A 10,785-nucleotide genomic window follows, 5' to 3' on the forward strand; every position below is an offset into this window, starting at 1 on the left:
TTCTCCAGTCCGCAGCTGAGAGTGGGAGTGGGGAACGACCACTATAGTAAGCATAATTTTTTTTTGTGAGATAATTTCATTTTTGGAAACCATGGTTTTTAGGAAAATCATGATGTTTGTTGAAGCATAAATATTTTCTTTCCATTTTTTATTTTGTGATACCCGATTTTAAAAAACATGAATATCCTTATATTTCTAAATTTTCATTTTTTTAATACACTTTCTTGTGATATATTTCAAGGAGTTATGTTTTGCACAGTTTATATTTCTAAAAATAACCCCCCCCCCCCTTTCTTTCAATTTTGTAAATCCTATTTTGATCATTGTTTGACCAAATAACTTGACTTTAGGAACTATTTTTTAGTTTCTTCATTTATTTTTATTTTTTTTAACACAAGAAGGCGCCAAGCGCCAAGATATCATTCATCTCAAAAGCATAGTACAACGTGTATTACATATCCCTGGAGTTGAAAGTTATGAAGATAAAGCAAAGTTGGGCAAAGAGAATTGCTTTGAGAGGAATGAGTACAGCTAAGGACAGAGTCTACTCTTGAGTTGAGAACCTGATGAGCACAATCATGAGCTATTCCATTGATGTTCCTGTTAATATGGTAAACAGCAGTCTGGATAGAAAAAGTGTCCTAAAGAAAATCGCTAATTGGAGTGCGACACATCCAGTTGATCGAGACATCATTGATGTTCCTGTAAGAGATTATCCGTGAAGAAAGTATTCTTTATATGCCAAGCATGTTATTATGCTTCTTCCAATTGATCTACCACCAACACAGCAAGATTCACAAACTACTTAACCAGTACAGAGTTTCAACTACTTTACTTAAATTTTTGATTTTTGTGTAGTATTATGTTGTAATGAACCAATTGACCAATACACAGTAGTCTATGAGTGAATCTATCTCTCTTTCTTTTTTCGCGATGGAGACTGAATTGAGGTATTCAACGTATGCTGTTGAAGACTGCATGAACAAGAAAAAAGAAATCTACAAGGTCAGGTCGAGTGCAGGCTACGACATTGTGAATGTCATGTCTGTACTGCAAGGAAATGGAGCATGGAGCAGGCCAGCAGGGCATGGCTAAAAGGTCAAATCGTATAGAACTGAAACTGTGCTAAAAAACTGAACATCACGGCCAAACATTTTAATTTTGACAGCAGCAAGGATCTAAGGCAGCATTTTTCCTTATGCGCACATAGCCCCAGAGGCCAAGGTGCAGCCGGAAGAAAAACGTCGCCGTGGCAGTCACCGGTTGGCTCTCTCGCCAGGCCGCTGCGGTCTTTGTTTTTCCTGGAGGACCAACTTATTGGACAAGTGTCAGAAATGGCAAGTCCAAGATCTGAAAAGTATCTTCGGTGTAACTGAGGACAAGAAAAATCTCTATGACAGATCCAGAATAAGACTAGCATTTAAGGAAAAAATCAGTAATTTTCTCCAGTCAAATAAAGTTCAAACAAAATCTCACAACTCTTTTGCTCAAGAGCCAAGTCATAAAACTCTTTGAAGTTCAAACAAAAACTGACAACATTTTTTTGATTTGTCTCCTCCAAGAAAGAGCCAAGTCAGTCTAACCCAATTAGGCAAACATCTCCTCTGAGTTCAAACAAAAACTCTTTGAAGTTCAAACAAAAACTGACAACATTTTTTTGATTTGTCAGCATTTTCCTTGCAATCCAGAAATCCAACTAAAGTTAATAACCATGACAATTTATCGGTGGCGAATATCCAGACACCGGAATATAAAAGTGTTTATGCATGAAGCAGGGGATACTGTTGAAAGTACTGAAAACATCAGAGGTGCTAAAGAGGGTCATGTTGCAACCCAACAATGAAGGTTGAAGTAGGCAACTAGGGCAGGGGATGCAAGCATTGTCTGCTTCTGCTGCAAGTGGTGATGTGAGCAGAGCATTATCACAGTTTGATCACTAGCAAGACTCACAGTTAGGGGACTTCACAAAGAAACTCTGTAAAGTGCCAGAGCCTACTGCTTCTTGTCCATCCAACTTGCTAGTACCTCACATCACAGAGCAAAGCATTAGCCTAACCAATTCCATGAGCCACTAATCAGGCACGCAAATTGACTGATGTCTGCTGATCTTAGAGAATATACAAGAGTAAGAGTTTGCACGCCTAAATCCGACAAGTTCCACTTCATAGGCCACGCTACATAAGAAAAGTAGGACAACCTACATACTACATAGAGGAGACATCTCAGCCTCAACCACTTCACATGACACAGCTTACATAGCGGAAGAACCTATACTACATAGCAGGATATTTTGAGCGTCGACCGCACTAAAAATAGAAGAACTTCCCCACACCAACTAGCCATGCCGAATTGAACCCTTAATACCTGCAGAAAAAACCAATGTCATCTCAGTAAAACAAATTGCTAATACTCTCTGACAGAAAAGCCAAAATTTGTATGATCCCCCAAAATAAAATTGAATTTCCCATAGGTAAAATTATACAAAAAATATCCAAACCGAATCATGCAGTGTTATTAGACAAACTAACACTACAACCGGAGAACAGCAAAAGAGAATATTTAGTTTATACTGGAACCCATTTGTTGACAGATTTTAAAGATTCTTACTATATAACTACGTACAATCGTGTTAGAAACTAAAAGATCAGTGACTTCACGCGTATCATCTGAGGTAAAAAAACTGAACTTCCAAGATTTTCAACTCAGTTCCGGATTTACCTTTTGTGCCGAGCCCATGTGAGAGGCTCAGAGTACAACGCAAAAATTTCTGGTATCTCTACTCAAAGGTATGCTTTTTTTCAAATATAAGAATCGACAATGCACAGGAATTCCTTGACATTCAATCACTGAATATGGCCTTCCACCTCCCCTTATTAATGCAGGCCAGAGAGGATGTCCGAGAGATTCAGAACAGCACTGCCACACAGCAACTCAACGAAGCTGAAAGTCTTTGCTTGGCTGCTCTTGTCTGATCGGTTGAACACATACAACATGCTGCGCAGATGCCACTACATCACTGGACCAGGTGTTGAAAAGAAATGTTAACTGCATCCTCTGCGAGCTTCAGACTGAAGAAACTCTTGTGCATCTATTCTTCTCATGTCATTCTGCCAGACAATGTTGGGCCTCTCTGAATATCAACTGGGGGTCTGATGGAGATAGATTTTAACTTATTAACTGCTGCCAAACAGGCCTGTGACAGACCCATGTTCATGTAGGCGTGTACTGTAGCTGTTTGGTCCTTGTGGAAGGAACGAAACAAAATGGTCTTCCAAAGAATTCCCCACTCTCACAGGTCATGGCTGTCTAGATTTAATCAAGATTTTGCCCTTGTTGAGATATAGGGGGAAGTCTGAGCTTGAGGATTTCATAAGCTCCCTAGTGCAACAAATTACCTAAAAACCTTGTACTAGTATCTTCTCTTTTGGTTAGGGTCAAAGACCCTATACCTTATACATATGATGTATCTTTAATTTTGTTTAATTAATACAAGACTGTAGAAGCCTCCCCTACTGTGTCCTTCACAGTTCAAAAATTAATAGACAATGCAGCTTTACTTAAACTGAGTAACCAAGAAAAAAAGATGTACAAAAAGATAAATTTACCTAAGTTTTTCGACCAAGATAGCACGTTAGCAGATATTGTGTGATCGCAGTTCTAGATTCAGTCCTTTCCACCCAACTCCCCTAACTACAAACAAATGAAAATAAAGCGAAGTTGAGTCAACGAAGTAGGCATGTGTGCAAACCACTATATAATATGCCAAGTGGTAAACTATTCGCATAGCAAATGGTTTCACTGTATTCTCTTACTACAGTTTTTGCCAGCTTCCAATTGTTAGAAACCCTCCGATGAAAATATCATTACGAGCACAAAATCATAGTTAACATTAAGCTTGTGCAATTTATACAGGGAGGTATTACCTGCAGTATAGAAATTTGTGTAGGGATAAAAGGTGTCCAAACACATGGTGTTTCTCTTTACAATCTGTTTAATCTGCATGGAGTCAAGTTTGAGTGTGAAATTTCCTGTCGGCGTAGTGAGAACAATCACACTTGTGTCCTCATCATAACCGACGAAAAATAAAGAATGCATTCTCCTTGGAAACACCCCCTCCAGTGGAATGGTTTTCTGCAGCCCCATAATTGGATGGTCAGGTCCAACAAAACGGCGAGGCCAAGTCCGCCATTCTCCATACATAAGAGCTGAAAACACCCGTCGGGCATATTGTAGTATGCCGGACTCTCAATGAAATTGAGACTCTGAATTTCGAAATCAAACACAAAGATAGCACCTCTAGAAATCAACCAGCAGAGTGCATTCCCGACCAAGATGCTGGGCCTTAACACAGAAATTATACGTGAGATCACGGTTGAGAAAACACCTCCCCAAACACCAGACGCCGAGTCGTAGACAGAACAAAATGCCTGCATATCGTATCCACCGCAGCAGACCAAAACCAATTTAAACGGGCTCAAGAAGCAATCTCCATGCACATGCCCATCTTTGGCGTCAGCACACAACACAGCGCCATGCCACATACAGAAACTCTCCGTAAAGGCGTCGTCGAGTCCTGGTGGAAAAGCCACGATGTGATGTCGGCCCGTGAGTGGGTCCCACACAACGGTGTTGCGCTCATGCTTATTGATTACGACAGCGAGGCCATGCCGGCAGCCCATGTATTCTCCGTGGTCGTTGTAGGGTGTGCTGCTCCTGGGCAGGGAGAAGCCCGCGGCAGGGACGTGGTTCGGCGGGTCCAAGATGGGAGCAAAGCGGTCGGCATAGCCTTGGAAGAAGCCGAGCAGAGGAGGCTTCCGGTGGTGCTTGCGGAAGCGTTTGCGGAAGTGGGGATCGGAGAGGATGCTGCCCCAGCGCTTGCATACCATGGACGAACGGGGGAGAGAGGACGACTTCGGAGGGAGGCGGACGAGGATCTCGATGACGAGGTTGTAGTCGCCAAGCACCTTGGACACAGGGCCGGCCGGCGGCACTGAACGGCGCAGCCTCCTGCTGTACACACGCGACCAGCTGGGAATGAGATCGGCCCTGGCATGGAAAAAAAAGTATTTAATGCACAGACATATGCGCGTCGAGGCAGTTGCAAATAAAACATCCAACACACATGTGCACATCCATGATCGATACTCCAATACAGCATAGCGTACGACAAGTAATAATTAATCAACTGGTTTCTCCCATTATCTTATCCCACACACATATATGTACATCCATCCATCCATCCAGCATATATATACGATACACATATGTACATCCATCCAGCATATATATATATATATATATATATATATATATATATATATAGGAGTAGGATTTTCTACAAGAGAGATGCTCCCATATTTATTTCATATTTTTTGATAACTTTTGAATCGTTAAAAGTTTAGGGACACTTAACTAGTTCTGTGGCAAGCTATGATAGACACAGTTTTACCTATAAAGTAATGCAGAGGGCGAGGAAATGGATTGGGAATCTTCTTACCCTTGGCCGTGGGAAATCTCAGAGGGATCCATGAGCTGCAGCAGGGGAGGATTGTTAGGGTTTAATATTTGATTAGGAGGGGGGAATCTGGCTAGGGTTTTCTACTAGTACCAGGTAAAAATTAAGAAGAGAAAAGAAGAAGGGGGTAGATTAGATGGAGAAGGAGAGGAAGGAGTAGGGGTTGCCAGACCTCGAATCATCGGTGGGTGGCTGCCGGAGACGGGGCGGCGGTGGTCGCCGGCGGCTCCGCTCCTGCTTTCTCCCGTCCACAGCTGAGGGCATCTCCACTAGGCCCCCCAAGACGTCCCCCCAAGCCACTTTTTAGGCGCCGGCGGGTAAAAAACGTCCCAGTCAGGCCCCCAAGTCCTTGTTTTTCGCCGGCAAAAGCAAAAGTTAGTGCCGGCTGCCCCATGCCACACCCAGCGCACCGGGGGGCTCCTGGGGGCCTAAATCGCCGTTTTGTGGGCCAGCGCCTCTCCCTTGTCCACTCATTTTCACCCACGTGATCCCTCCTCTTCCTCTCCCTCCATGTAGAACAGAGCTCTCTCCTCTCTCTCTCCCCGCCGCCTGGCACGGCCACCTCGCCGAGCCGCCATGCTCCGGCCGCCCGGCCGCCTCAGCCTCGTCGCCGGAGGTACTCGCGCTCGCGTTCGCGCTCGCGGAGGTACTCGCGCTCGCGCCGAAGCTCGTCGAGGCCGGCCTGGTTGTCACCACCCAGCACATCACCGCCGGCCGCTCCTCACGATCGTCCCCACCCCTGCTGGCCTCGACCCGGCCGCACCCCGCGCCCGCGAGCGCCGCCGTGACTGGAACACCGGGCACGCGGGGCACGAGGACGGAGCGTCGACGGTCGAGCTCGGAGACTGCGGCGGTGCGCGGGTCCGCCACGCGTGCACGTTCCGGTGAGGCGGCCGCTCCTCCTGGCGTCGCTGGCCACGGCGGGGGCACTGGGCGTCGGTGCTCTTCCTCATGGCCGCCTCCAAGGTCCTCCTCGTCTGCCTCAGTCTTCCCCTCGCAGCTCTCTCTTCCCTCTCCTCTGCTCTCTCTCTCTCGCTCGAACCCGAGCGTGTCTGAGAGTGCCGCCGTGCACTGCTGCGGCCACAGCCATCGCCTCGCCTCCCCGACGCATCCCAGAGATCCGCCGCGACCAACTCTTCCTCCTCACCGCGCCAAGTGAGCCGGGAAGCACCACTTCGTCCTCGGCGTCGTCTTCGACACCCTCCGGCAACCGAGATCGTCATCGCCGTTATGTCGCCGTCCGTGCCTTCCCGAGCTCGCTGACCACCCTTGCAGGCCCGCCGTGTGAGCTTCTCTTCATTTCCCTCCGTCCTCTCGCTTGATTTCGTGTCGTAACCGTCGTTCCCGCGAGCATCGAGCGCTGCCGTCCGCCATGGCCGATGCTCTGCTTGATGCCGAGCTCATCCCACCATGCACAGCTGCCTGTCGTGCTCCGAGTGCTCTGCTGATGCTGCCTCGTTGCTCCGTTGGGTCGCTAGCTACCCGCAACACGGCCGCCGCTCCTCCCGTCGCTGCCGTCGCTACACCCCACGTCGGCGGCTGCAACGACCACTGTTGGACGCGCCGCACTGCGGACGTTCCAGCGAACCCACCCGCGCGACCAGCTGTGGCCGGAAACGGCTGGCCGGTGATCGCATCTCGCGCCGTTCCCGCGCTTGGCGCTGCTGCGCTTGGTGCCTGGGGGGCCAACGACTGAAAGAAATTTCAGCCCCAGGCTTAAATTCTCGTCGGCAGCCCCCCAAGCGGCGAAAAAAACGCCTCCTGGGGGTGCCAACGGCTGGACATGCCCTGAGAGTGGGAAACTGTGGAGTGAGGTTGCAGCCTAGCCTACCTTGTAATGCTGGCCCATCCAAGCCCAGCCCAATCTGTCAAGTTATTTGGTCAAACAATGATCAAAATAGGATTTACAAAATTGAAAGAAAGGGGGGGGGGGGGTTATTTTTAGAAATATAAACTGTGCAAAACATAACTCCTTGAAATATATCACAAGAAAGTGTATTAAAAAAATGAAAATTTAGAAATATAAGGATATTCATGTTTTTTAAAATCGGGTATCACAAAATAAAAAATGGAAAGAAAATATTTATGCTTCAACAAACATCATGATTTTCCTAAAAACCATGGTTTCCAAAAATGAAATTATCTCACAAAAAAAAATTATGCTTACTATAGTGGTCGTTCCCCACTCCCACTCTCAGCTGCGGACTGGAGAAGTTTCTAAAAAAAATTGTGGAGAGGAGAAAGGAGGAGCGGAGCCGCCGGCGACCTCACCCCACCGCCCCGTCTCCGACAGCCACCCACCGGCGATTCGAGGTCTGGCAACCCAATCTACTCGTTCCTCTCCCTCTCCATCTAAACTAGTAACTCCGTTCTTCTTTTCTCTTCTTAATTTTCCCTAGTTGTAAAAGTAAACCCTAGCTAGATTTCCCCCTCCTAATCAAACCCTAACAATCCTCCCCTGCTGCAGCTGTGGGGAGATAGGTGCTTCTAATGGATGCTGCTGCTGAGGTTCCCCAAGGCCAAGGGTAAGATTCCCAATCCAGTTCCTTTCCCTCTGCATTACTTTGTGTACGCTATTATATATGCTCGATGGATGTGCATATGTGTGTGGGATAATGGGAGAAACCAGTTGATTCATTAGTACTCGTTGTATGCTATGCTATTCTATTGATCAAGGATGTGCATATGTATGTTGGATGTTTAATTTGCAACTTCCCTGATGTGCATATGTGTGTCCATTGATTACATTTCTATTCATACCAGGGCCGATCCCATTCCCAGCTCGCCGCGTGTGGACCGGAAGAGGCGGCACCATTCTGTGCCGCTGGCCGGCCCGGTGTCCAAGGTGCTTGGCGACGACAACCTCCTCACCGAGATCCTTGTCCGCCTCCCTCCGAAGCCGTCCTCGCTCCCCCATGCGTCTGTCGTATGCAGGCGCTGGGGCAGCATCCTCTCCGACCCCCAGTTCCTCAAACGCTTCAGCAAGCACCACAGGAAACCTCCTCTGCCCGGCTTCTTAAGAGGGTATGCTAAAAACTTCATTCCTGCCATGGACTCACCTGACCGCATCCCTGCTGCCCGCTTCTCCCTGCCCAAGAGCAGCATACCCTACCACACCGATGAAGCATACATGGGCTGCCGCCATGGCCTCTCTCTCTTAATCAACATGCATAAGCGCGAGACCGTCGTGTGGGATCCCCTCACCGGTGAAGAGCGCATCGTGGCTTTTCCACCAGGGTTCAACAGTACCTTAATGTGGAGTTACAGTGGCTGGCATGGCACTGTATTGTGCGTCAATGCTGAAGATGGGCATGTCCACGGAGATTGCTTCTCGAGCCCGTTTAAATTGGTTTTGGTCTGCGCTGAGTACAATACACCGGCAGTTTGTTCTGTCTACGACTCGGCGTCTGATGTTTGGGGAGATATTTTCTCAACGATGACAATAACAGCTGGAATGTCTAGGTTAAGAAGGCCCAGCACCCTTGTCGGGAATGCACTTTGCTTGTTGATTTCTGGAGGTGATGTCCTTGTGTTTGATTTCGAAATGCAAAGTCTTAGCCTGATCGAAAAGCCGGTAGAAAACCATGGTACCGACGACTGGTATTTTCAGCTCTTACGGATGGAGAATGATGGACTAGGTCTTGCTATTTTGTTGGACCTGACTATCAAATTATGGGCGAGGAAATCTAACTGCGATGGTGTTTTCGAATGGGTGCTGCTGCAGAAAACCATTCCACTCGAGGGTATGGTTCCAAGGAGAATGGATTCTGCACTTTTCGTCGGGTATGATGAGGATGCAAATGTGATTGTTCTCACTACTATAACCGGCAACTTCACACTCCAAGTTGACTCGATGCAGATCAAACATATTGTTAAAAGAAACAACATATGTCTTGACACCTTTTATCCCTACAGGAATTTCTATACTGCAGGTAATATGCCCTATCTACATTGCACAAGCAAAAAAGTCAATTTAGTTTGTTTCGCTCGTATTCGTTCCAGTTACTTTTGGTACGTTATTGCGGTAACATTGTTCCTATTATTAGGATTGAGCTAGATACATAAAAATATGTTGTCTTATTTGTTCCTCTGTTGATCTGATCATCTTATGGTTATCTAATTTCTTGTTATTATAGAGCTCCATTAAAGCTAGAACAGGAATATAAATATTGCTCTGATGCCTGGCCATTGCGAAAGGCTAAATACAATTATGTGCTTGTAATGATCTTTTCATCAGAGGTGTTTTAAAATTGGAAAGTGGCAATTGCTGCAGTGGTGAAACCATCTGAAGTAATTAAGAAATTGGAATATCTAGAGGCGGCTTAAAGCTTGTTATGTTTTCTTATTCACTATTTTTTTCCTTGCAAGTTTAAAATTTAACTTGATTGATCTTCATAGAAATCGTCAATTCATAATACCATGTGGTCTAATTTTTATCGAAGAGTAGTACTAGTTCATTATTTTCACGTAGTACTATGTAATACTTGTTATGGAACTCTGGTTTTCCAAGCCGTGCCATTTTCCATTTGTACCCTGAGCCTCACATATGGCTTGGCACAGAAAAGTAAATCTGGAATGAGCTAACAATCTTAAAAGTTCAGTTCTTTTTTTGCATCAGATGATAGGCGGTGAGTCACCGATCTCGTAATTTCTACTGCGATCATACACAGTTATATGGCAAGAATCTTGAAAACATGTTAGCATATAGGTGGCAGTACAAACTAAATGTTCCCTTATTGTTGTTCTCCGTTTGTAGTATTAGCTTGTATACTGGGGTGATTCAGCTTTGGATATTTTTCGTATAATCTGCACTACGGCAAAGTTAATACTTATTTTCGGGGATCATACAAAATTTGTTTTGCTGTGAGAGAGCATTACAAATTTGTTTGACCGGGATGACATTCATTGTTCTGCAGGTACTAAGATATGTACAGTGTAACCTTCATTGTAGGCAGGAGAGCTGAGACGCAGCCATGACTAGTTGGTCTAGGGAGGTTCTTCTGTTTTGCTGAGACGCTGGCATGGGTAGTTAGTGCAGTGAAGTTCTTCTATTTTGCCGAGACGCAGACATGGCTACTCGATGCTCAAATTGTCCTGCTATGTAGTCTGTGGGTTCTTCTATTATGTATGGCCTGTGATGTGGTTGATGCTGAGATTGCTCCTCTATGCAGAATGTAGGCTGTAATACTTTTATGCACCTGTCCCGTGAAGTGGAACTTGTTGGATTTAGCCGTGTGAACTCTTGTATATTATCTAATATCAGCAGACGT

The 10,785-nt window shown here is 45.9% G+C and overlaps 1 protein-coding gene and 1 pseudogene across 2 annotated transcripts; one reads left to right on the top strand and one right to left on the bottom strand.

The window, feature by feature from the left end:
* Positions 1–3,663: 3,663 nt before the first annotated feature.
* On the bottom strand, positions 3,664–6,738 carry LOC147963090 (uncharacterized; annotated as a pseudogene).
* A 976-nt stretch (positions 6,739–7,714) lies between these two features.
* Positions 7,715–10,785, top strand: LOC147963091 (putative F-box/kelch-repeat protein At3g17540). 2 transcript variants are annotated; one of them, XM_087527607.1, is made up of 4 exons: positions 7,715–7,828; positions 7,983–8,040; positions 8,279–9,447; positions 10,432–10,785. In XM_087527607.1, exons 2-4 carry the CDS (start codon positions 8,006–8,008, stop codon positions 10,452–10,454), a joined length of 1,227 nt encoding a protein of 408 aa, XP_087383733.1. In that variant the 5' UTR covers positions 7,715–7,828; positions 7,983–8,005; the 3' UTR covers positions 10,455–10,785. The 2 variants fall into 2 exon arrangements, with proteins under 2 accessions (XP_087383733.1, XP_087383732.1); XM_087527606.1 differs by having other exon boundaries at positions 10,467–10,785.

This window comes from Triticum urartu, chromosome 6A (genome assembly GCF_056163025.1).
Source record: "Triticum urartu cultivar PI428250 chromosome 6A, HENAU_Tu73, whole genome shotgun sequence".
Classification (NCBI taxonomy): Eukaryota; Viridiplantae; Streptophyta; class Magnoliopsida; order Poales; family Poaceae; genus Triticum; species Triticum urartu.